The sequence below is a fragment of the Larus michahellis genome, chromosome 4, assembly GCF_964199755.1.
Source record: "Larus michahellis chromosome 4, bLarMic1.1, whole genome shotgun sequence".
NCBI classification, from domain to species: domain Eukaryota; kingdom Metazoa; phylum Chordata; class Aves; order Charadriiformes; family Laridae; genus Larus; species Larus michahellis.
The window spans coordinates 89334540-89361616 of NC_133899.1; the positions used below are offsets into that span (position 1 = coordinate 89334540).

At 41.7% G+C, this 27077-nt stretch overlaps 1 protein-coding gene across 6 annotated transcripts in view; it reads right to left on the minus strand.

The window, feature by feature from the left end:
• The window catches only part of NELL1 (neural EGFL like 1), a 293578-nt gene extending 273709 nt beyond the window's left edge, over nucleotides 1-19869 (minus strand). For 5 of the 6 annotated variants that reach the window (XM_074586317.1, XM_074586314.1, XM_074586312.1 and 2 more), the window contains exons 1-2: nucleotides 19675-19867; nucleotides 15319-15447 (exon numbers count right to left, since the gene is read on the minus strand). In XM_074586317.1, the coding sequence (XP_074442418.1) occupies nucleotides 15319-15447; nucleotides 19675-19723 (178 nt within the window). In that variant the 5' untranslated portion in view covers nucleotides 19724-19867. Of the gene's footprint in view, nucleotides 1-15318; nucleotides 15448-19674 lie in introns of all 6 variants that reach the window. The other variant, XM_074586318.1, reaches the window with a different exon arrangement.
• Between the last annotated feature and the right edge of the window lie 7208 nt (nucleotides 19870-27077).

Below are 27077 nucleotides of genomic sequence, written 5' to 3' on the forward strand. Positions count from 1 at the left end.
CAAGCACCAGCTGCTCTCTGTGGCCCCTGCACTGGCACAGTGGGGACCAGCACTGCCTGTCCTACCTGCCAGCAACTCAGAGGGAGGGGTGAAAACACCTTGCCCTTCTCTTTAAAACTATGCTACCAGGGAGGACAAAAAAAGGTGCGATGTTTTCTCACGAGCACATCTCTGCTTCTAGGTATTCTCCCTGGTAGGAAAAGACATTGTAAATGCTTTTGCCTTGCTAGCTCCACTTGGAGTCAGTAATAAACAGTAGGAAATCATGTTCAACAGCACAGCTTTCTAAATTACAATTATTCATTATAAATCACTTTTTACATGTTGCTTCAAACACTGGTTCTCAAGAATAAGATCCGTCTGCAGTGAAATGCTTGGTGATTTTAATATGCAAACCTCCTACAGAGATGATGTCTCATTTTAATTATTGTTTCGGTTTAATGGGTTTTCATTAAATTAGAGGATGGAGCAATTACCAGGGTGAATAGCTAATGTTACAAAGGTAAGTTCCCATGACTATACAGCAAAAGCAGCTCTGCTAGAGAACGTGGAAAAATAGTATAATTCAATGTAAACTCTCCTTTTGCATGATGCAAAACCACACTGGCAATAAGTGTTCATATATTGCTGGCATTTTGATATACATGCTTGTAAACTAATTTACAAATAGGTCTCTCCTAAAAAAATTCATCTAGCATTTAAAATTATATTTATATTTCACTCCTTTCAGGAAGCTATTGCAAACCCAGTCCTTAAACTCCAGATACCACGGACAGCAGAATTTTGAGTCACTAAAGAAATCAAACAGAGACTACTTATCAAATCATAGTTCCTCCCCAACCAATAATTTAGCTGATTTTAGTAGCTTAATGTTGGACTCTTCACTTCTTGAAAATTGGCCCGACTTGAGCACTAGCTAGAATGACCACACTCATGTTAATTGAGTAGTTATCAGAGAGTCTAAGTCTTTTGTTTGCTTTATCAGCATTTCAAATCGAACCATGGAAATGGAGTACTCTGGAACAAATAAAGCAGCAGATATTGCACAAGACTTGGAAACGAATACATGACGAGAGAGAAGGCGGCCACCAATGTTCCTCAAGCCCCAAACAGTAAAAGGTGCCCTAAAGTGACAGAAAAAGCAGGCTGACAGAAAGCTGTAGCAAAGCCTACATTGAGAAGCTGCCCCTCTTTTTGCTGCATATGTGTTTCATATCTCCAGGGCCCTTCCTTGTCTTTTCCACCCAAACAGACAGAATGAACCATGGAAAACGCTGGAGTCATCTCTGCAGCAGCAGCAGGATGAGCAGCAGGCCTGGGCACACAGGTAGCACAGCAACTGACGCCGTCTTCAAACCATTTGGCCATTATGGAGCAAAATCAGAAAACTGGAGTAAGCCAAATGGCTTTGCAATGAGCTTCCTGCTGAGAACAGTGGTGATCGCCTTGCTGAGGCTACATATCACCTGCAGCCACTTTAATTTGTTTCAAATATTTTAAGCAGCTACTGAGCTCAGGCTCACCTTCTCAAGTAGAGCCTGTTGTTCCCTCAAGGGACTTCGTGCTGAAATCAAGACTATTTACAAATGGTTGATCCCTTAAATTAAGTGCTTGATAGAAATGCTCCAGAAGTTATACTACCACTAAAAGCACATAATCTGCTCTTAAATCATGTGAGTTAATCAAATTACATGCGTTGTTAGTTAATTAGTTCAGGAGTCACTGATTATAACATCTTTTCTACTGTTTCTCTGTATTAGATAAGGTATCACATCACTGTGACTATAAAGATTGCTATTTGCGAATTTGGAAAATAATAACAACACTTTAACAGAAAGAGCATGGACTACACTTGCAACAATGTCATGTTTGAACAGAGCCAGTGGCAATGTATGCAATGTCGAGGAAAAAGCAGTAATTGCTAAGAATCGTTACCGATCTGCTGTCCATTTTGCAGGAGTACTGTCCCCTTCAGGGATCTATTTAAAGAGTATATTAAATGCTATCATCACACAAAATAATGAGCCCCCAGAAAAATACTGTTTCTGTTTTGGCTCCGTGCAAAAGCAAGCTAAGCATTTTTCCTCCCCTTCTACAAAACATTTTCAGGTATGCTCAAATCACAGACCCAAAAAATTGGAATGGATTTTTAAAACATTATAACATATATTGAACTTGACAAAACGTGTTCTTCAGCTATATTTGTTTAAAAGAAAACTTAAGTGAAGACAGTGCCAGAAGGTGAGGAGCATCTAGAACCAAAAATCAGATATAGAAGCTAAATTTTGCAAATAACTACTAATTGTAGTTTGGACTTACTTCCTCCCACTATAACCCTTAGTGTGTTTGTAATCTAGAAGCAAAATCTAAGCTTTTTCAATAGAGTATGCAGAGAGATTGATCCATTTGTTTTTTAAGCAATATGTAATAATTCTGATTTCTCATTTAGCACTCTTCCTTCTTTCAGGTAATAATAAATGCTGCTCATACTTTATGGCAACAGTATTACAAATAAATAGTAATATCAAGTACTTCTGAAGTGCTTTAGGATTCCTAAGTTTAACATGAATGTGACACGTATAGTCAACGAGTAACCCATAACCTGGATTTTCAAAGTAATTTTAAGTAGCAGATCCCACTGAAGCAGGCGAGAGGCTGAATGTCTAAATTATTTTGGCTCTGTTGAAAATAATAGTCTAACTTCAGCGAAGCCACACAGAAAGCAGAATTTGCCTCCCTGGTGAAAACCTGCATTCTTAACTGTGTAAATCAAAATACCAGTTTTAAATAGTTCATTAACAGGAAAGTTTCAGCAAAACAGAAACTTCTGACTCAGTTTCTTCACTTGCAGAGAGAGGTTATAATGCCTAATGCTACTTACGGCAGCTAACAGACCTGGCTACACTGACGCAAAGGTTTTAATTTCCAGTTCAGTAAAGCCTTTTATCACATGAATAATCCAACTAAAGGCAATGAAATTATCCGTAAAGTTCAAAGTAAGCATACGCTGAAGTGCTCTCTTGGTTCAAAAACTCCCAATGACTTGGCGCTCCAAATAGTTTATTACTTTTAAAGCATTTAGATCATTTATTACTAAAATCTTATGGTTTTTCTTTATTCTCTATATATGGTTTGTACACTCATTAAACAAATGTGTTTCATGAACTAATTCTCCCTTCTGTTTTCTTTCCCTCAGAAAAATCACTTCTATGTTATTGCTAAAGCAAATTAAATCCCGGGTGTCTGTTTTATTTATTAACTGCATGATAATACCATGAGGCATAATACATTTGTCAAAGCCCTTCTTTACTGAAGTATAATTTCTGCTGTCAGCCTCTTTACGTTTATATTCAATATTCTAGTTGTCTTTGTTTCTTGGAACACACATAAGCACACATTTATGTATTCTCCCAAAACATGTATAAATTCTATTTGTGAAGTGTTCCACACCCCACCCCAACAAAGAATCACAAATACAGCTAACATACTTAGTCATTCCCCGCAAGTATTATATGAATTATTTGAGAGATTTAAGAATTTTCAAAAATGTCACAATAATAACTGCTTTATCTTTTTACACCATAATTATGATTTGGAGCATCGCTTTTCTTATTTCACCCAAGCATACCACAACTCATGAATAAAATATGACAACTTTGATAGCATCCATTGCTGTGGGTTCATCCGTAACAGCAAACGTGCTTGGGGTACTAAGTGGTCCCTTTTGCTCCATAAGCCTTTGTTTCTGAAAATAAGCTTTTATTTAAATAGAAGTGCCACATGTGTGCCCCTTTTTTGCATTTCTTGCCGTTAGCAATAACACCAGCAATAATGTTTATTTTTTTTTTTAATGACTACATTTTGAAACAATTAGGATGGCATAATGCTAGAAAGGCAGACTATCCCATCTGAAAGCTGGTACTCACAAGACATCAAAAAACCTTAAAAGCACTGCCAGCATCAGAGAACAAAAGGCTAACACACACAACCATGACTTCTAAACACGTGGGCAATACTATTACAAAAAAGAAATTCAATTTTGTTCTGGCTTCATAATTAATTACAACAAAGTAAAGCTAAACAACTTCCACCATTTCCCTAATAAGATTACTGTACCTAGCACTGCACAGAGTCCTCCTACCACAACTTGTCAGTAGATTCCCTTAAAAGGAAGACTTGAGATAAAGTGCAGTACATGAGGTTTCCAAATCATCGGCATTTACCGAATTATTCTACAGATTTCGTGTTTTAAGGCTGTGCTGCTTCATTTTCCAAACAGCATGATGAACAGCCATAGAGACCTCCACAGAACAAGAAAAATCATGGCACACATGCACAAACCCCACTCTCCTCCCACACATCTTGGCTTTGTTATTTTCCCCAGTCCCCAAGAATAGGCTTTAAAATTTCAACATTGTTATGCACAATGAGCCAAAGTGGAGAGAGAGAAGCAGAGGCAGGTCTGAATGCCATCTGTAGGTAGTCTTTCATCATAGAAGCAATGAGTATTTAACCTCCAAGATCGAGTTTTATACATGTTGCACTCAGAGCATCTTTGCTACCTTCCAGTTTACAAAAGATTTTTAAAAAAAAAAGAAAATAAATAAAAAAAAAAAGACAAGAAGGGGGGACACAACTCAGAACTAAGCTTTACAACACAAACTTCTCTGCTGTAGGAGGTATCTGTTTCCACTGATGCCAAACGGAAAACTCACAGCTTCAGAGGGAGGAGTCACCCGTATGTGCAAGGGGAGGACAGACTCCGTAAAATAATCAGTGCAGCTACAGTGATCCTATACTATATTTTCCTATTTATAATACAGAGGGCCAATGGGAAACTCAGCTGGAACTGTGTAAGGAATGTTCTCATACAAGCATGGAGGACAGGGGACAGACTGCAATGAGAGATTTTTAGGAAGCCAAAACACCAGTGCTCAGCTACAGTATTTATTGCTCAAAAATAGTGATTCACAGATCCCTGTTGTCAGAATTACAGAACCAACTTTGCTATTTTAGCAAGTATGCAACCTATGTAACTACAGATTTAGATGAATGGTTTAGTGGACATCAGGTGCCAAAACCAATTCTTTTGTCCGTTCTATTAAAAAAAGTCTAATGTTCTGCATTTTATATCATTGAATAGGCCACAAAAGGCAGGGCAATCACATGATATAATGCCATAAACCAGCACAGTACGACATGATTACTTCACACCATTTATGTGGCAAAAATGAAAAATAAGAGAAAAAATGTCCCCCTCGTGTCATTTATACACCCACACTGCAGGTGGCAAGATTAATCTAGAATTTGGCATAGAAGTAGGCTGAGGTCTGAAGTAGCATCTAATTTTTATTCTTGATAGGTAGTTCAAGACAGCAGGGTTTTTCACCACAGGAAATTGTCCGTGCCTGGCTCCTGCATTAGGTCTGATTATATCTGCCTTTGTGTACTTTTTAAAGGTACAAAATCTTTAAAAAAAAAAATCATTGTATGTGTTTAAAAATGTGTGATAATAATTTCAAATAACACCACTTCTTCTTAGGCAAAAGATATAGCTCTGTTTAGAAGTAATTTAATCAAGTAGGATGAGTGTAAATATTCTTATCAAACAGATATTAACACATTTCTATTAAAATTGTTCAGAAAATTAAGAGATCCCTCATGGGATCAAAACCAGCCATAATGGGCCAGTTTGTTTCAGTGCCTAACAGTGAGAACCCAATTCTTCAACGTCGCTTTTCCCTCGCTCTGCATTTCAAGCAGTTTTAACTCAGCAGTAACACTCTAATTCTGCTCTCTTTTACCCCAGCATCTGCCCAGCGACCCAGACCTGCAGTATCAGGTGCAGGGACTTGCCCTGAACTCGGGCAGGATTCTCCACCCAGGGCTGCTCAGCACTCTGCAGGGACTCACCTCAAGGCAGCACAACTCAAGTACCAACTCTGTCTCACCTCAACTTCCCAGGGCTCTGACTAGCACGCGGACCTGCTTGACAAGACGTCATAGAACAATACTCTTACTCCAGTCTAATACTCGTTTGCTAAACAAGAAGTTAATAAAACCTGATTACGTGTAGTATGATACGACTTAAGAGTATCAGTTTGCCAAAATCCTTTGCAGGAAAAAGACAATTTCTGTTCTGATGAAGATACAAGAAACTCAAACGGTTATTCTTATTTTCATCTAAATTGATTTACTTTCATTGTAAGGACCAAGATGCTCACATGGTGTGGAAGTATGCAACACTTACTAGCAGTATCAGAAACTAATTTCTGCATCCCCCTCTCTGCCCACTGAAGAGCAGAGACCTTTTGTTTCCTTTCTTCTTATCTTCGTTACAGGAATTTGTCAACAGGTTGCCAGAAGCATTCAAGGCCTTTAGCATACTACAGAAATACTGAAGTGCTTCTCCCACTTCCCCCCCCACCCGTACTTACCACCATGGCAATGAAGATAGACAAGTAGCACAATTATTGTCTCCCAGGAAAGCAAAAATAACTGCCAAGGACAGAGGCAATGTGTGCTCAGAATTCTTTCCTAATCATTACAGACATGATAGGAAACACAAAAAATGTCAAGTAACAGAAGGCAGCATGACAACATTCAGGATGAAAAAAAAAAAAGTAGAAATTGGTCACTGTCTTTTAATGTGACTAGGTTTCTATTTTAGTCTACACTTACTTTGCGGGGGGGATAGGCGTGTTCGAAACAAGAGGATATGGAACGAGAAATTCTGCAAGAATTTACAAATTATACCTTCACATCAATATGCTGGATAAATTTTACTCCTAGACAGGGTTCCAACATAATTCTAATATTGAACAAGAGTGAAAACAACCAACACTGGATGGCTATATATGAGTATTTTAAAAACTACTGCTGGGAACTGACAAAGTTAACAGTAGTTTATGTATCTTCAAAGCCTCAAAGCATTGTTCAATAATTATGTCTCAAGTGATCTTTAATTTCTTCCTTTGAAGATGATTCATCTCATTCATCCCCTCCTAGCTCATTCTATTCCAACTCCAGATCATTCCTCTGTTCTGAAAATGGTCAGTTTTGCAAAGGAAAAAAAAATGCATAGCCTAATGATTTCATTGGGGAAAAAAAAGTTACTTTGTGCATACAAAACACATTAAAACATTAGCTATATTTATAAAACAAATATAAATGATAAGTTAGACAGATGTTAGGGTTAAAGTCTCACAGGCAAACCTTGCTTAGCCCTCCAGGGATGTGCATTCCAACACCATTCCTAATTGTTCTTAATTAGAGGATCACACAGCTTTCCAGAGGTGCCCCCCATCTCAGTCAGTACACAAAGTAAAGAACAAAGAGCAAAAAATATTTACTTAACAAACAAGGATCTGGATTTTTGCTTTATTTTTATTGTTCAAGGCTCACCTTGAATCTACCATATTCGAATCTATCTCTGAAGACAGAACAGACTATGACCAAGTTAACTATTCCAGCACAGTATCGAAGACCTCTACAAATATTAATTAATTCTTTCACACCACTGTTAGAGGAAAGGGTAATAGTACCTCAACTTTACAGGTGAACAACCAAAGCACAGCAAAATTAGCGTTCTAAATCACTAATAAAAAAAAAACCCCACACACATTATCCAAGTTGTATCCTCCAAAAATATTTGTTAAAAATTTACACACATCACTGATACTTTGCAGCACTACCAAATCTGAACTTTTAGTGCTTTTCCCTATTATGCTGCCTCTACCGTAAGAAAACCTTTGCCCAGTCCTACCCACCCTGTAGAAGACTGCAGTCCTCGAGTTTCCCGTCCAGGCCCTATCCCCTTGCCTCTCTCTCCAGCCTGCTTCTCCCAACTGCTGTCCATGGCTCCCCTTACCACGCTCTTCATCCCTGCACCTCACTCCCTTCCAAGTCACAGTCCTTATATCGTCCTTGTCACAGCTTCTCTGCCCAGCCATCACCCACTTCCTTCTTGGCCTCCAGCTTCTCTTCACAGCTGTGTCTCTTCTCTCCCCTCTAAGTCTCCATTTCCTTGCCCTGCCTGTCACAGTTAATCTCATCTGACTGCCTCTCACCATCCACTGCCCAGCACCAGCCTCTATCGCACCCTGGCTCTCAGGGGAGCCCATTCATCCCAACTATATTATTGTCGCTTTATGTACCCATTCCTTGACCCTAAATTTCCAGTTTCATTTCCCTCTTCTTTCCAGCTTCCACAGAAGTCTGGGAAGGAAAGGGGAAAAGCAGGAAAAGCACTCAAGATCACAAAAAAGAGATCAAGACTTTGCTCTCCATCCTGCTGATGGATGCAAGCTCAGAAACCATCCCCACCAGAGAAGTCACACTTTCCTCCATCCTCTTGGGTGCAGCCAGCCCAGCTGTCAGTATCTTTAACTCCTCTTTTAGCAGTGCTTTACAGAGCAGCTCTGTAGGGGCTGTACAAAGGGATGAAAGCACTGAGGGAACTTTCTGGCACCTTTCTAGGATGGTGGGCAGCGGCTGCAGCTCCTAAGGGCCAAGATGGAGCTCGTAAAAGCATGGGGACGTCCCAAGGGACAAATGTGGACAGTGGGCGAGGATCCCGCTCTGTTCAAGGGAACAGACAGGTCCTATTTGTCACCACCCCACAAACCTTGGTCATGCTGGCCTGGTCCCCACCGTCTCCGTGAAGCCACAGTTGTGAGCCACCACCATGGGCGAGCAGAGGTGCCCCTCACTGCGTTGAGAGCCAACAAGCCCTGAAAGCAGATCGGCTTCAAGTAAACCACCAATTCTGCTGTCACCCGGCGAGAGCAGGATTTCAGAAGGGAGATCTCAGTGGAAAGAGAAGGGAAATGGTCAAAATTTAGCACCAAGGAAGCAGCAACGCCAAAAATGTTACCTCATGATCAGGGCAAGAGGCTGACCCACACCTCAAACGTAGATACTATTTTTGCTTACACACACAAAGGCACAATTTTATGACATACAAAGGCCTAATTTTATGACAATTTTCCCTCCCAAGGTCCCAGGAATCCCCACAGGCAACACAGAGTAAAACCCCAAATTAACCCCACCCTTGTGGAAATCGGCACAGACCTGCATGACAGGGCACATAATGGGGGGGGAGAAAAACCCTCACTCTAGCCTTTTCAAAAAAGAAAAAAAGTTGAAGAGTTTGAGGAGGTTGCAGAGTTTCCATGACGATATACCTGTATGTGAGGTGCAGGGCCCTGCCTCTGTGAGGAGAGACAGGAGCTGCCCCAGGCCAGACAGGGCTGGTTCCAGCCGGTTCCAACCGCCCCACCTCACCTCAGGGCGCCTCGTCCTGGCTGCTGGCGCCTCAGGGAAACCATATGGCAAAAGGGCAAAAAAACCTCACCCAGCTGGAGGGAAGCAGCAAGCAAGCAGCTGCGAGCCCAGGTGGGCAGTATCTGTTAAAAAAACCCAAAAAGTTCCTTTCCTTTCCTTTCCAACAGCACACGGGGCATTGTCTGCTTTGCCGACCATGCCAAGCATGTGGAGGAGCAGGACGCTGGCAGCCCGGGGAGACGTGCCCAGAGGCTCTGCACCACTGCTGTCCTGAAACCTCCCGGCATCCAAGACAGGGTATTCAGGTACCACTAGACATGGAAAAAGTACTAGAGCCACTCTCTTTTACAACACTGAAGGCAGCACACAGATTTCAAGCCACCCATGTTGTGCGCCTTCCTAATTTTTCTGCTTCTGTAAGGTTTCTGCTCTGTAAAAACGACACTGCTTACACTTAATATTTGCTATAAACATACCAGGAGAGATCACACAGAAAGCAATGACTCTCATTGCATTATCTCATGTAAAGAGGGACCGACGCCCTGAACTCTCAAATTAAAGTTTATCTCTCCTCCTCACTGCAGGCCTCCCTGCTGTCCACCCCCAGAAGAGTAATTGCATGTTTCCTCCTTGAACCGTTATCTGCTTCCTCTCATTCAGTCCCCGGCACTTTTCTGCGCTCTGCAGCTCACACACCTTGCTCCTTACGCTGGTATAACTGAGCTTTAACACTTGAAGTGGATTAAAACCTCAGCCATCGCACAAGGTCACCGAGAATCGGGTGAGAAGACGTTCACATGCTAACAAATGAAGGCAGCAGCCTACTCACCCAGCCTTTGAATTTACTGAGCACAGCTTGGTGCTGAGCTACTGCCCCACACACATAGCCAGGGCATAACAAGTGCGTCCCGAAGACTTTCCTAGCAGAAGCGCAGCTAACGTTCCTGATGTAAACGGTATGTGCCCACTCTTGACAACAATATCGAATCCCTTAGACTTTGTACTGCAAAAGCTGACTTTTAGGACCTGGACTCCTAGAGTGGGATCTGGAAACACCTCTACTCTCTAAGCGAGGGATTAGCAAGTCAAGGAGGAAGGTGTCTAAAAAAAAAAAAAAACCAAAAAAATCAGGATCCATAACATACTGAGAGGAAACACCAACAGAGAGGGATGTACCACATCTGGAAGCTCAAGTGAGTCTGGTGGGAGTCACCTCTACTCCCTTGGAACTGCAGCTTTGCTCTCTGTTTTGGCCTGAAGCAGCATGGCCCTTCTGTTTCAGAAACTCAACAAGATTCACTCTTTTCTCACAAAAAACATTGCTTTTCTCTGTGCTTTAAAATACATGTTCTTCTTTTACCTTTCCTGGTGAAGCCGCGACTGTACAGAAAAGAACTTGGCAGTCACCTGTACAAACTGGGAAGAAGGGGCGTGACCAAGCTCTGTGTTGCAGGAGCCACAGGCCAGGTGTTTTTCTTATAAATCCAAATCCAGCAGTCATTTAATACAACTAAAGAAACAGTCAAGGAAGAAAGGACTACGTATAGCTACACTTTTAACACCACTCTGTGGTCTAAGTTACTGAGTGCTATACATAGTATACATAGTAAAAAGACCATTTCCAATTTAAAGACTAAATTGAAAAATACTGACAGATTGTTAGGAAAGGAAACAGCAAAGCGTTAATAAACTTCTTGGAGCAACTGCTTTACAAGTAAAGGCTTTAAGCCTCTGTTAGTTCAAAAGAGATGTTGAGAGAAGAATTAAGAAGAAATGCGCATAGCTGACAGGTTGTAAAAGGAATAAAATTTTACTTCCCCAACAAGAACTGAGCACAGGACAAAAGTCAGACTGGTTGAGGTAATCACGTAATGTAACAGCTAGGCTAAAAACTGGGCTCAGTCTACCTAGAAACAGGACAACCAGTTAAGCACCTCATCTTGCCTTATTTATAATGACAGCCTTTCCCTGCCACTGAACTCAAGATCCTGCTGAGGTTTCCACCTACAGGGTCAAAACAAGCCCTGCTTCCCTGCTATCCAAGACATAGAACAGGACTGAGCCCCACTAATTGAGCCACGGCTCAGTGTTTCTTAATGTGCTAAAATTTATACTGTAATCCTGTTCTAGGAATTTCAGTATCATTTTGTCATGTTTGTAAGATACTATTTACAGATGTCTTTCACGCAACGTTTGTAAGATGTTATTGTAATGCATTAGGTGGATGATTAATATTTTCAATATATTTCTTTGAGGTAGATTTCGCATGCACCCCCAGAACTGTTTCCTTGAATTCTTTGGAATCCTGGTTGGAGATAAGGAGATCTGGGATCAGACACCAGGATCCTGGGTGCCCAGTTCCCCAAGAGCACTCTAGTAAAGGCTCTCCACTCCCCCTCCTTTGTCCCTTCATGCTAGAACAATCCACACAAAGCCTTTTTTCCCCCCTTACTCTTGTTCATATAAATAAATAAAAGATAAATAATTAAGACACCATAATGCTAGGGATCTTAAGAGTTAGACTGCAGAATTGCAACTGAAAGTTAGATATCTACATTTCATCTAATTCACACTGGCAGCACTTACACTGCTTTTTGGATTCCCTCATCCACATTTCACAGAAAATGGAACTGAAACACACAAATAATGGAACTGATCAATCAAAAATCTATCCGAAATACTCTAATAATCGAAGTCCGTGCCCAACAGGACCCCTCAGATGACTACACTTAATCATAGGTTTCTACGTTTTTCTGAATTAGGAACAGATTTGCTTGCCCAAAGGCAACCCACATCTCTCAATTGCCACTTTGGTTCTATCATGCTGTCACACAATTTGCAGTGGAGCCGAATTTGTTTCTTTGCCTGTAAAGCCGCTTCACTTGGAAATCTGAGTTTCAGCTGTTGCTGCCAATATTATTATAAAATCAGAATACTCCACTGGCTTCACTGAGGTTGTCTTGGACTGAAATTGCTAACTCTCCAGGGAAAACAGTCTTTCTACGTTTTCTGTAGGATAAATCAAATCATGACATCACTCCCCAGAAACTTTGTAACAGACAGTATGTCACTTAAGGTAAGAGAACTAACATCACTGATCAAAAATCTAAGTAAAAATAGTATTATTCTTTCTTTTGTGCACGTCTTCCCATCATCGCCCTTCTTCCTTCCCCCCTTTTGCCTCTAAATGCAACTGAAAAAATGCCAGAAACTTACAGAGCTTTCGGTTTCAAAGAGTTTAATTCATAGAAAAAGAATCTTGCTTAGGAAAACGATCCATATTTTCACTACAGCGGTATACATAACTGTCTGGGTTGGGGAAGAATTACCATTTCTCTACCTCAAAGATGTAGACTTCCAGGGACACACCAAGAAACACTCTCGGTATCAACAGCTTTAATAATGCCATTTTAGAAAATACATCTTACAGGACAGAAAATGATCCACGGGGAACCTTTGTGTAAGCTCAGAGCCCTATTACGTTGCTGTAAGGACACTGCCAAAGGCAGCGGGCAAAACTGTCCCTATGAAAACCACACACCAAAGAACACACTGATAAACTCTTCTTCTCATTTACTAAACTAGGGAATCCTCAGCAGTCAAAGCACACGAGTAAAGAGGTCTTCTAATGGGACTCCATGCTCAGCAATCAGCCTGCCAGGTGAGGTCCTCCCCTGCCCAGAGCCAACACCGGACCAGCATGGCACCACAAGGCACAGCGTGCGTTAACTACTCACATATGGTAAGAACTAATCAAAGCAAAGCTTTGCTGAAATTACCACATCTTGGAGACTGGAATATGTGGTCCAAGAGGATACAGTAATTTTGAAACTAAGCACTAACTTCCAGTCTCCTCTCTCCCCCAGGGGGTGTCACGTTGGCTAGTTTTTTTTGTGAATCTTTACGGAAAAAAGTATTATTTCTAACTTAAACATAGCAGTTGCCCATACGTTGCCCTGAGTTCTATATCAGTTTTACCGTACGGCAAGATAAAAATCAAAATTAAGTATCTCCTGGTTCCAGCCAAAGGACCTGGCACACCGCCAAACTGTGGCTGTAAAGTAAGTCACCTCTGTTAGTAAAAGGGAATTCATACAGCTGCCGACACACTGCTGACATTTAACAAATAACAGATATAAACAAGAAGGGAGGAAGCCAACAGCGTGGCTTCAGACTTCCATCCCGTCTGACAGCAGCAGCAAGAGACCCCTCACAGACCTCTCTCAGGATGGAGTAATAGACCAAAGGTCTTCAGTCTTCTCCCAGCCCAAGGGCTGATGAGCTTAACTGAAGAGAATAATTTTTCCCCAGCCATCTTCCAAGAAGTTTTAAACTAGAGGCGATATCCAAGCACAGAGCTATTCCTGTGTGCATAAGCAAGAAGAATTTCTGTTATGGGAATTAAAAAAAACTTTATTTACCTAACTACAGACTGAATCGTTTATTCACTTCGCACAGTGACTTTTTGTTCATTGCTTCCCATCTTCCAATTTATGTGCTCATGTGAATTTTACAAGTTCTACCATTTTTATACCAGTCTTCTCTAAGTTTGTAAACTACAGGTGGAGTCCTCCAAAGCAAAAACAACTGAATATCCATATCTTCACCATTAGCCTTTTAAAGCTACTTTCAGTATCAATGGTTTCAGTCGGTGTCCTGAAAAACATATCTCAGTCTTCTTCCCTGCAGCTCTGACCACCAGTCTGTGAAAACTCACCACGACAGTTCATCAGTGTGTTTCTGATTAGCTGCATGGAATAGCAATTGGAAATACCAAAGTATTTTAAGTCTGCCAGGCCATTGCAGTCCTTAGAGGAATGACCATACTTTAATATTGTTTGTCCGTAATACACAAACCTAGAGTCAGGTGTATCAGAAGAAAAACAACTGATATCTTTAAATGAATAAATTAGTGCCCTTCTTCTAGACATTAACCTGGGAATCAGTAAAAGTTATGCTATCACTGTATCATAAAACATTGGAAATATGACTAACAATCCTGAGAAGGCCTCCAGAAGTCTCCCGGCTCTGGCTTCTAAACTGGCCTTGGCCAGGTAAACTAAGATTATGGACCTGCTTCTTTTATTTCTTACAATAAAGTCAGTTAGCATTGCAGATCCAGAACTAAAGCTAAATGAGATCACGGCTGTTTGCCTCTAAAAACAGCTACAGAGGACAGATACCAAAATGACACTAACACGCACACTTCAGCACAGAGTAAAGCACAGTAAAGAAAAAACAAACATAGGAAGTCTCCACAATAAAAATGTTCCTAACTGTGCTTTAATGTGCATGCTAATGTCAATTGATGTCAATGTCTTTCTCGCCTAATTAGCATACTGTAGCAACTCAGTGCTTCCACCACATGGGACATTGTCTCTTAATCTGGGTATTACTTCAGTCCATGGTAAAACCTGTTAATTCATCCAGAACTTCATTCGCTCAAAATACCGAAAAAGCCACCCCACAACATTTTAAAACACTTCATCTTAGAATATTGAAAGAAAAAAAAAAAAAAAATCACAATTCAAAGTGACCTATTCTGTACCTGGTGTTCAGTTTGGACAGTTAAACGCAATACTGCTCAATTTTCTCACTTTAACAGTTTTCACAAAGCTGATGAAAGACTTGCTACATGTTACTAACCAGTGTAAACACATTAAACGCGTTCTCATAGTTACATAGCTTCAGCTGTGTGTGTCCCTGCATGTCTACAGTCACAGAGAGACAGTACACAAGAATACAACTCAGTCCATGCCTTGGAACCGCTTTGACATATTTAGTTAGAAATAAGTATTGGGGAGTGTTGAAAGCCTACACAAAAATACCTCCCTAAAGATCTCTGACCTCAACTACCTGACAGCGCACAAAAAAAAAAAAATACAATATGTATTTCAGGAAATTAACAAGGACTATTTCCAAAAATTAAAAATAAAAGAAAGCAACAGTTAAGTAAGACCACCGTTGCAGGAAATCAGTTAGGCATCAAAGCAGGCAGAAGCGAAATAAGAGAATTGAGGATGTTTGTCTTACCTTGGAATAAAAATGCTTTGCTGGCATTGTGTAGTCCTGACACTTGTGTTACGCCAAGGGTTGTATTCACAAGATCCAGTTCTGTGATGATATCAATTTGTAAGTCAGGATCCATTCCAAATCCTACAGCTGTTGGAGGCACAGAGAAAGAAAGAGAGAGAAGGTCAGATCAATTTTTATTTCAAATCAAGCAATAAAAAAAAAAAAAGAATGAAGAAGAATCTCTAGTGCAGATATTTGTAGTACCTTCACACTCACACACACACTGTACACAGTAATTACTTGTAAGACAGTAACTCCACTGTGGGAAAGAGAAGATATACTTTTCCAATTCTTTCAATTAAACTATTTCCTTTCCACAGATTTTAATACACACAAGTTAAAAGATTCTAAAACAGATACATTAATCCTGTATCTTCATAAGGCTAAAGAGTAATAAATAAATAAAAGCATAACCACCTATACAAAAAGATGAAAGAGATTTACAGCATTCATCTATTGGCTACACGATTTCCAAGGAGACACAAGAACTGAAAATTCCTCTCACATTTCAAACCTAGCTGCGACTTGCAGATCAGGCCCCACAGTTCCTAGTCTAAATGTAATCTTTTTGCCCAACTGGAAAAAAATGACCCTGGAGGAGATATTGTAGCAGGGCAAAAGATGCCATCCAGTAATCCAAGAGCTCTGGGTGTCTCACAGAACTGTTTGATATTGCTTTGGAAGCGCACCTCCGTATTTCAGCACGGACGGTGCCTGTGAAGCATGCCAAAGCCTACCTACAAACAGCAGACATCCATCCACCTGAACCGCAGTAGCGCCTTCTGGTCTGCAGGAGCACCTACTGGAGATGCACAAATCTAAACCTAAAATTTAGAAATGGCTTATGCCCAGGAAAAGACTGAGCACTCCTTGAACCTGATGGGATTGACAGAAAAGACACACACTCAAGCAGTCTGAAATTGCTATGTTCAGAAGTTCAGGGCAACTTGGTGGTTATGGCACACCAAGTTCATTAAATACATCTCCTTTTTCTAGGGATGGGAAGAGGCCAGCCTGAACATGGTGTCTCTCCCAACATAAGAAGTATGGCATGAGATCTGTGCTTGAGACATAGGTCAACTATCTCATGTGGGATCCAAGCACTTTCCTAATGAAATTTTTCACTAACATCATTAGTAACGGCAACAGGCTCCAAGAATTAAATCCTGACACAGCTGAAGTCAATGGTAAAAGTCCAACCGACTTCCGTAGAGCAAGGACATTACCTGTTAAGCACATCCAGATTGATTTCCACTGAGTGGACTTTACATTAGGGTCTAAATTGATTCATTTTTTATTCCAGGACTGTGCTTCTGGATCAGTTGAGCAGCAAATACTTTAGTTTGATTCTTTGAAAGGCTCTAAGAAATTACTGAGGTGTACAGAACGAACAAGAAGTTACGTATTCTACTCATAAATCATCTGTACCATGGCACTTTCTCCTTCCCTTTACTCAAGAATTAAAACTTGTTGGAATAGGTTAGATGTGCTAATGCAGAGGATACTACTGCACAAGGGGCAAAGTAGTAAAAAATATTGAAAAGACAGCTTTAGGGGGTGTCTAGTAACCTTACTCTACAAAGAAAATTAAGATCTAGAGGCACCGGCAGAACTGAAGCTCCAAGAGTGCTGACATCCAAGTGAAGACATACACAGTGCTTTTGTAAGGATGTGTGTGTAAGTACCCTTTTGTAGAAAATTAAAATTAGAGAATACAAAACCAGATAAACTTCTCCAAAGGTAAACATCCCAGATAATCAGCTACATCATCAGGCTTTTACTACTATCTTTGACTTCACTCACCCTAGACACTCAAGCACTGAATGACCACAACTGATGCCGTGCACACTGACGGACCAACTGATCAACAGGAGAGAACTTATTTACATATTGGTTCCCAACCTACAGCAACTCTTCAGTGAAAGGGCTGCAGCCTACAAACTGCAGGCACAAACACATATATATATATATGCAGGGAGCAGCCTTTCTAGGGGAAAAAAAAAAACAAAAAAACAACAACAACAAACAAAAAATACCCAAACAAACAAAAATTTAAAAAACATAAAAGCAAAGGTTGTTTTAGAAGAAAAACAGGAGGACTTGTTATTTCTTCTAAGGTTTTCATTCAGAATAAATGCAGTACACTGTAAATCATGTGAACTTATCTATTAGGAAAGACAGCATCTGCTGTCCATGCCAAAAACAGAGTATGCTGTTCCTCATTTGAAAGGGGTTGGATCTATTCAGATCAGTGAAAACCTACTAATATGAAGGGAGGTCGAGCAGGGACTAAAACTCGCTCAATGGAGAGGACAAACTACGTCCAGTAAGACAAACCTTGACCCCATTAAAGTCAGTGAAAGCTCTGCCACAGACATCAACAGGGTGAGGACAGAAACCACATCTAGCAAGTATAGGCACTCCCATAAATCACAGTAGCTCCACTGCTCTATTAAAGCTGTTTATTCCAGCCTGAATACCCGAGGCTCAACAAGTATAGATCACTGTAGCTCCACAGGCTTCGATTTATGCCAGTGAAGGATCATGTGTGACAACTTCAGTGTGCCCCCTTCCAGCTTTTAAAACACTTTCAAAAACAGAAACTATTTCTAATGTCACAGCAGCTATTTAGCAAGAGCCTACACTGCTTTAAATACCTAGTCATTTTCCTGTGCTGGCTCTTCAAACTGCAGCAGGCACTCAAAAGCCTAGTTAATAATTAATAAACAACAAATCAGCAGCTTCAGTATGATAACCAAGTCTCCTTTTCCCCTGCGGTCTCCCACAGTCTATCAGAAAAATACCACAGGCATATCAAACACATTTGCATTTAGTATTTTATGCCGCCTGTCTTCAGTGGAACAAGAAGCTGGAAATACCGTTTCTTTCTGAAGTAAAAATTAACCATCAACCTGTCCGCTCTCACTGGAGAACTGTGCAGAGCTTGTGCCCGATCCTGACTGATGTTGCTTTCAATTCCTATTTAAAGTAATTGGGCCATTCCCCTTAAATCAGGGGCTTACACAAGCAAAACTCCAAATGATTCAGTCAGGTGGGCGGGAATAGAAATCATTTCAGGATTTGGCCCAATGTGAACTGAAGGCACTACAGTAGATTAGAGGATTAAGCCATATAATTATGAATGATGTCACTAGGAAATTCCTAAAAGAAATTAATTCTGCCTTACAGCTCCGACAGCTTGTATTCTCTGCTTGCACCTGTATCACTTACACCCAAGCACCAGCAATCATGCCACGCTCCATCTAGCTAATATCCAGCCATGCAACATATGCAGCACATTTAAAATTTTCTCGTGTGTGACGTGCTATTTGGGAATGGTAAAACTTCAAGTGAAAGCACACTCCACACAACCAACTCATTTCCACGTACCCATGTGCAATCATTCAAACGGTCAAGCGTAGGGTCTAGGAGAGGCATTTTGCTCTCTCCTCTCACAGCTTTAGCAGCAATTGTTGCACACAAAGAACTTTCTGAGTGGCTTCACAATTCCAAGTAGTGGAGTTTCGAGTCCTACTGACCATTCCAAATGCCCGTGTGCGCTATTAGGTGGTAACACCACTACCAAAAGGACAGGCGGTATTTTCGTCCAACTTCTTTATGTCATGCCTTTCCAGATCTCTGGATTTTGATCAGGTAATAATTATCACGAAAATAATTATAATTTTAAAACACGGATTCCCTTGCACTTGTGATAATCATGCTGGGTAATTTCCTTGAGAACAGCTACAAGCACTAGGGAGAAACGTCCCCCTCGTGGGCTCCAAGCGAAGAAGAGCGGTACCCGGGGCAAGGGGAAAGAGAACAAAGCCTCCACAAGGCACAAGAAACGGCACTTCGGTCGCGACACGCTGGAGGAATCACGTAGCGGGCACAGCACCGGCAGGAATAACGCACCTGCGACCCACCTCCCGCCTGTATCGCGGCTCCTCCCGGCTCCGCTTCCGCGGGCAGCACCGCCCGCCCAGACCCACGGCGCGGCCGGCCCCGCACGCCGCTCTCGGAAAACTTTCCCTCGCCTACACCACGGCACCACGGAGCGGCTCCCCGCTGGGGACAAGCCGGGCTGCGCCCTGCAGAGACCCGCGCCCCGCTCCGCGAGGGACGCCCGGCCCCGCCGCGGCGGCAGCCGGCAGAACCGGGGCCGCTCCCGCTCTCCGCCGCGGGGACAACCCGCCGCCCCGCAAACTTTCCACCCGCCGCCAGCGCACACCGGGCGGCGGCCCCAGCCCTCGCCCCTTCTCCCCGGGGAGGAGACGAGGGGCGGACACCGGCCCCGCAGCCCCGGACCCTCACCTGCCCCGGCGGCGGCCGCACACGCCCAGAGGAGCAGGAGGAGACCCATCGGCGCGGCGCGGGCGGCGGCGCCCGCCTCCCCTCCCGGCAGCTGCTGCGGAGCCGCGCCGGAGCCCAGCGGAGCCGAGCGCAGCCTCCGACGCGCCGAGCGGCTCCGGCACTCGGCGGCGGCGGCTCCGCCCGCTGCCCAGGCGCGGCCCCGACGCCCCCGCAGCAGGGGCTCCCCGCCCGCCCCCCGCCGTGACGCGCGGCCCCCCCCGGGCCTCGCCAGCGCCGCCGCCCGGCCACGGCCACGCCGCGGAGCGGGGAGCCCCCCTGTAAACGGTTGGCGCGGGGAGCGGAGGCTGGAGGAGCGGACCTGGTTCTTCCCCCCCCCCCCAAAGATGAATCCCCCTACGAAGGGTCCTCGTAGCCCCGGGTGGGTGCGAGGTGCGGCCACGGAGCTCTGCCGGGGGCTGCGTGCAGCTTCCCCACCCCCGCCTCCCTGTCGGCATAAAAATAGTAAGCATCGACCCTTATTAACAATTTAGTCTTAGCAATAATTTATGCCTGGTATGAATAAACAAAAAGAAGTTCAGAGATATAATACGGAAATCTATACCGTTCCTCAGGCTTCTTGCATGCCCTTCCTCAAGTCACTTAACTGCTCTTTCATGCCTCTAAAGTGTAAAAGGGAGGTAAAGACTCACAAATACTTGTGAGTCATCTGAGAACCTCCTCAGATGGCTGTTTTAAAAACCTGTCTTCAAATATTTCTTACTTCCAGCCTTTAATTTGACCCAATCCCTGGCAAGAAACAGACCACCACATGCATCCATTATATGCAATGACTCTTCCCCCCTAGAACACCTGATTTAAATTTGAAGTAGAGATTCTAGGCCCCAGATTAAGTTCCCATCCCACTGAACAGGAGCAGAGTGAGATTTCCAGCTGATCTACATGTGCCCCTGTTCAAATCAAGGCATTTCAGCTGAAAACCCAGGATCCTCCTCTTATCACATTGGGGTTTAGTTCTGCACCACGCAAATTCCAGCCATCTTAAAAGTAAAGTAATTAATTGGCTGTACCTTTGGATTAAGTTAGGACGACATCAAAAAAATCATGCCATTTTAGGGGGCAGTTGCATTTGCACACCTTTACATTATCAAGAGCAAAGAGTATGACTTGGTTGCCTAATTACTTCATTAGTAAGAGCTCTGAAAACAGCTGTTCCTGGCTGCAAGCAAGGTAATGCACTCCAGGAAATCTCTGGGGTGGTCATTCCAAAAGCATCTCAGTAATTTATCTCCAGTGTATCAGAAGAGCTTTTGCGCAAATATGCCTTTGTATCTTCTTACTTTTATTTAGGGTGCTGTGTTATTAGCACCACTCTTACCCATGGGGCATAGGGAGAAATATAAACATGGTATGTAATATATGTGTGTATACATAGATATATATTCATAGCAACAAGAAAAAGAGGCAATGGCACCTCAGCACGTGAAGACACGCCCTTCTATCCCCAATCCTGATAAAATTATTTTTCTCCATAGTATTTACTCTCTGATTTAAGAAGAGATTTGTTTATGTGAAATAGGTCTATGCATCCGATTCATATTAGCTTAGCTATGTTTGTGCTTATCTGGTAGTAAAACCAGGGTCTATCTACACACAAAACTGAATCCAATTCAACTCAAGTTTTCCATTTTCCACTTGGTGCAGAGTCTTTAGTGGCTATACAATTTAAACTGGTCATAGATAGAGTCTTAAACAGACCTGTTATTAGCTTAACCTAAATTTGGATTAAATGCTATTTTAAAAAACTTACTTTGGGTACACACAAAAATTTGCACTGAGCTAGCGGCTCTAAAGCACAGCTTCAAACACATCTTGAATAATCTCATGGGTGAAGAATGCCCTCATCATTCCTGACTTCTTACTCTGTTGATCGGGAACATCCAGAGAGCCCACAGGTACTGCAAAAAGTAACACAAGCAACTTGGTAGGAAGCGCTCTGAACAGAGCTGCTCCCACAGAGGTGGGTCTTCCTATAGTCCAGCTCAGTGCCCCAGTGATCACACACTGGGAGAGCATTAGTAATTTTACAAGCATTTTCAGCTGTTCGTATCGCAAAAGGAGAGGGCAGGTGGATGGAAAGCAAAAAATCCCATTCTCCCAGCCAACACTATTCTTACACCTTCCCTAATGGCAACAAATCATCTTCCTTAATCTCCAAAAAATCTAATATTCTGATATGATCTTATTGGAAGTCTAAATAGCTGAAAGGCGTGACATTCAGATAAGAATAAAAACTGCGCTCCTGAACATTCTTCGCAATTAAAAAAAAAGTAAAATTTGATGGCACTTTTGCAAGAGTAGAGTAAAGCGTTAGTCCTGGCAAGCTAGTTGGATTTCAGCTCAGATAATATTCCTGTCAAAGGTTGTTCTTGCACTCTCAGTTGGACCTTGAATGCTTCTTGATTTCTGACCCAAATTATTGTGATGGTGCCAACTGTGTGGTGTTAAACTGTTAGTCCTGTCAGCCACAAAGCTTGTGGCACTTTGTCGTTTGACGAAGTGTTTTTGACTAGGCCCAGTATCTCTCGGAGCAGTTGTAAGGTTTTTTGCCTTGAAGAAAAGCAATTAAAAGTGCTAAGTATTACTTTAAGAGTAGCTGAATGTGTGGATTCCGTTGCCAGATGAAAAAAAACAAAACACTTTGTAGCTCATGGGATAGAAAATCTCAGTTCCCAAATAAGGCTCCCATCCCCAGAAAGCCTGGCTCGAACGGTAGACTTGCAATCCATACGGGCAAAGTTTACTTTGCAGCCAGTAGAGGGCAAGAATTAACAGCATTTACACCTAAATATTAAGAAAAAGAGTAGATGTAAAGGGGGGGGGAGAGGGGGAATACCGTATGCCATACCCGTCCTACCAACTGATAAATAGTTGTAAAGGACTAGATAATCAGTCCAAGAGGCTGAAAGTATCCATGTTAAGGTTTATAATTACATAAATAACTGACAAATGTACCAGAATGAGGCCTTACAATAATAAATCATTTGTCTACTTCTGTACTCATGGAGCAATACCTACTGCTTTTTTTTATTATTATTCCCAAACATAGAGTTAGCTAATGTTTGAAGACCTCAAAATCCAAATTAAACTTTACAACTGATTAATCTGTTAGGTTGGTATAAGATGTGCCCTTCAGTCTCCACCCTGGCCATAGGAATTTCAGTACCCAGAAGAGTAAAATTATTTCAAACTAAATGCACCTGCCAGCACTGCAAGGGAAGATGTGCCCATTTTATAGTCGTTTAAGTGACATACATTGGTTTAAAGCATGGCCTGGGTGAATCCATACCCCCAAGTTCAAAGGACATGGATTCTTATCTGTTCCCATGAGTTTAAAGATTTAAAGCAGTAGTGCCTAATGATGACAGCAACAGACTGTCTCTTACTCCCAAAAATCAATGTGTTGTATCATTGACTCACATTGGTTGACTGGAGATTTGACAAATTCCATGTGCCTCAGTTTTTCCTCCTGAAAAGGGGACTAATTGCACTTACCTGCCTCTGAGGATTCTTACGATGCTCGCTGGTGACTTCAGACTTCTCCAAGATGAAACTGCCTTATAGGTGCAAAGAATTACCATAGTCTTCCATCATCAGGTCCTGCCATTGCCTTCAGCTGCACATACCATACATATCTCGGAGAAACGCAAGTTCACAGACAGCACAAAGTATCTTTTTTTTTTTTTTTTTGTGCGGGGCTGGGGTGGGAGGTGGGGGGAGGAAACTGATTACCAGAACTGCTGAAACAGTCCTGCCACATAGCTATTGAACTGTCTTCAGGATTAGGCCCTTGCCTAGATCCCTGCCACGCTCTTGGCGCCATGCTAGCATCTCCTATGTGCCACCACATTTGATGCCACATTGTGATCAGACATTGTACTTCCGCTCTCGTATTTGGGGAAAGCTTGTCAAAGGCTCATGTGCCAGCAGCAAAACAGGCTGTATCAGTACCATTTCCATCGCAGGCTGCTGGGAAGGATAGAACCTGCTTTACCGCATCGGTGGTGTGGCACATTGCCCTCACCACACTGCAGGAATTCAGCTTTAAATGAAAGGTACAATAACATCCAGAACAGTGTCCTTACACTTTCCTTCCCTTACACCTCTCATTTGCATCTCCAGCAGATATGAACCTCTGTTGTTTTTAACAGTTCAACAACCTTTGGGATGACTGAATTGGTAGGATAAGAAGGATTTAAGCAAATCCAGTTGGTTCCCTAATAAGCAATCAATTATTCCACAAGCTACAGAGCACTCAAATAGTTAAGAATCCAAACATTTAATTGATACTTGCTTCTGCAGCTGTGCAATATCTCTGTTTCCCAAGAGGGCTGTTTCCAGTTGCTGCTCAAGGTTTCTAACAATCAAATGGATCAATTCTGCAGATACCTTAAGGCTGCGTGTTAAGTAAGAATGATGTTTGTGGTGTGTGTGGGGTGGGGAAGGAGGCGGCGGAGAAAGAGACATTTCATTCACCAGAAAAATGCTGACATATTTTCTGTTTTAAACACTGGACATTTATTTAGAGTCTTTAGAGCCCATACATTATGGAATAATTTTAATTTATCACATCCAAATATAATAGGCAAATATATAATACAATAAATTGCATTTGTACACATAAATACAAAATTTGAGGTAGGGCCTCAAGAATAATGATTTCTTAAATTAATAACATACAGCATTATAATATGCACTACATGAGATATATATGATGCATCCTTTGTAACATAATATATCTTCTCCACGTATAGCTAATGAAAAAATTATAATGACCTGGTTAGGGTACAAATCTTTATCCATAGGCAGCAGTACCCCATAGAATGCCTGTAAATATATATATATATTTATATATGACATTACGCAAGTAATTAAGATTTAACCCATCAGCGATGGGTCCATAATAAAGTGCCATAGGACACAGGGCGCAAATTCTCAGCTGGTGTAAATTGTCACAGCTCCAAACAAAGCTGTAGCAATTTATACCAGCTAAGCATCTACCTTACAAGGTAATACTACGTAATAGAAATGACAGATAACAACATGTTTTAGTCGATCAATAGATTTCCTAACAATGGAAGGTAGCTATAAGGCAAATGGTTACCTGAAGATGTATTTAAACATTATGGGCAAATAATAATATTGCAAACAATAAGGTCCAGCCTGGTTCTCACATTATGTTAAACCCATCAGGAAAACCTTCTCTCTTTGGCAATAGGCTGCCTGAGGGTGACAAAGGCAGAAACCCCAAATACCCGTACCCTACCCCCCCAAGTCATCAACCTGAGTCCCTCCGGAATATCAAGCTCTGACCATTTTACAGATATTTTACGTGCACACCATTTAAGTACAAACTAAGAAACGAGTGTCTCTTACAGTGTTAATAGCAGAAGGGAGACACTTTCTGGGATGCCACTTGCCGAAGCTCTGCAGCCTGCAACCCACAATCCCTACAAGCCTGTCTTTGATTGCAAGAAAAAGTGGAGCTGCAGAATAAGAAACCAATAGGAAACCATAAATAAAGGATAATGCCATAAATAAGCAATTGCTTTAACACAGGCAACAAGAAATCATATTATCCATACAACTCTACATATACTCAAAAAGACCAAAGATATTTAAAATAAATCAGGCATTGGGATTTCATGGTAAGAGATAGCCACACAGTGTATCGGAGGCAATGATCTTCAATGCTGAGGCACATCTAATGCGGTCAGTGGAACAGAACCTAATCGAAAGACTACTTTGACCCAATTGAAACATCACAAAAAGACAATCCAAGTCTTTTTCAATTAACGGTCATTTTGTTAAACCCTTCTTTTGGAAACAAAGTGCTGCCATGTCTAGCTGAAACACAGGTTTGGAATATTGAATATTAAAAACACTAGGAAGACCCAAAGAATTTGAAGATGGCAAGCATTTGCATTAAGAATAATCTTTAATGCATACAATAATGCATCTCAGCTCATCCAGAAATTCAATTTCATTTCAAAGAAAAAAATATGCAACATAAGTAATTTCACCAAATTTGAACATTTTTTACTCACAAGATAGATAGATCTGCAAGTACGTACATCACATTTTTACTAATATGGCTTTTTCCCCTCCTTTTTTTTTTTTTTTAAAGTTCTTTACTGGTATTTAATTAGTTACTAAATTTATTTTTAGAAAATTATCAAAGTACATGCAAACTTTTCCTAGAACATGGTAAGTGAAGTGCATTCCCAAACTTCAAGGTTACTTCTCATTTAAAGAAGACACTGCTGGTTAATTTAATCTCAACATTCAGATTTGGCAAGTAAAATACTTTAAAAAAGCCTAATGCGAAAAAAAAATCTGCTTTTAACATACAGTGAAAACATCATGTCTTCTGTGATTTCTGTATTCATTTCTCCCCCCTCTCCAAATGTTTGTGCAAGCCTAGTAATAGAGGTCAAAGCTGAAGACAAATATCAGCTAGAACAAAATCACTATCATCTGTGTTCAGAGTTTCAAAGTCAAGCCTAATCCTGTGCTAATGACTTAGCAGGCACAGGAACAACATCTAAATTAAAAGCAAGCAGATTAATTACATAAATCATGGAAAGCAATTCAATTTTTCATATGCATTCTGGTTTGGTAATCCCAGCCAAAGGAAAGGTATCATACCTAGCAGTATTCCTTCAAACGACACCTCTTTTATACTTAAGGTAGACAGCAACTGACATCCTTACACCGAGGTAATGTTATTGCAATTAGTTAATCCCAGTTCCAATGCATGTCCTGAGACAAGTTAGCAAGTGAAAGGATTCAGAAAACTGTTAAGCGATTGAGTGTGTTTTCTTTTTTTTTAAAAAGAGGAACAAACCTATGGATTTAGTTGTTTTGTTAATCACAATAGTAGTGAAAAGAAACTAGCCTGGACTCCAGAAATAAAACCCAGATGCTAGGTAATATTGGTAAAGAGAGGCCTGAAGCTATTTATCCTGATAAAAATACATAATTCTCACTAGAGGTGCTGACTCAGGTTCCTTTCTTCACCCAGAGAAGGCCCCTCAGCCCCACGCAGACGTGAGGACCAAGTTTCCTCTCATCTTTATGGACCTTCATTACGTCAAACAGCACGTGGCTTCTCGAACCTGCCTCTGCCAGGAAAATAAAAGCCAGAAGTAAGAATAGCAACCCCCTGATTAAAATAGCAGGCAAAGCTGGAACCAGGGGGCACAGCTTTAAGGCAGAGAAGCTCACAGAAGGGTCCCGGTCTGGCCACCGAGCGAGACGAGAACTGGCAGAGGTGGCGGAGTGGACGTGCAGGGGCCAGCACGAAATGGTGCAAAATCTGCCCTCGCTTCGCTCGGTGACAACCC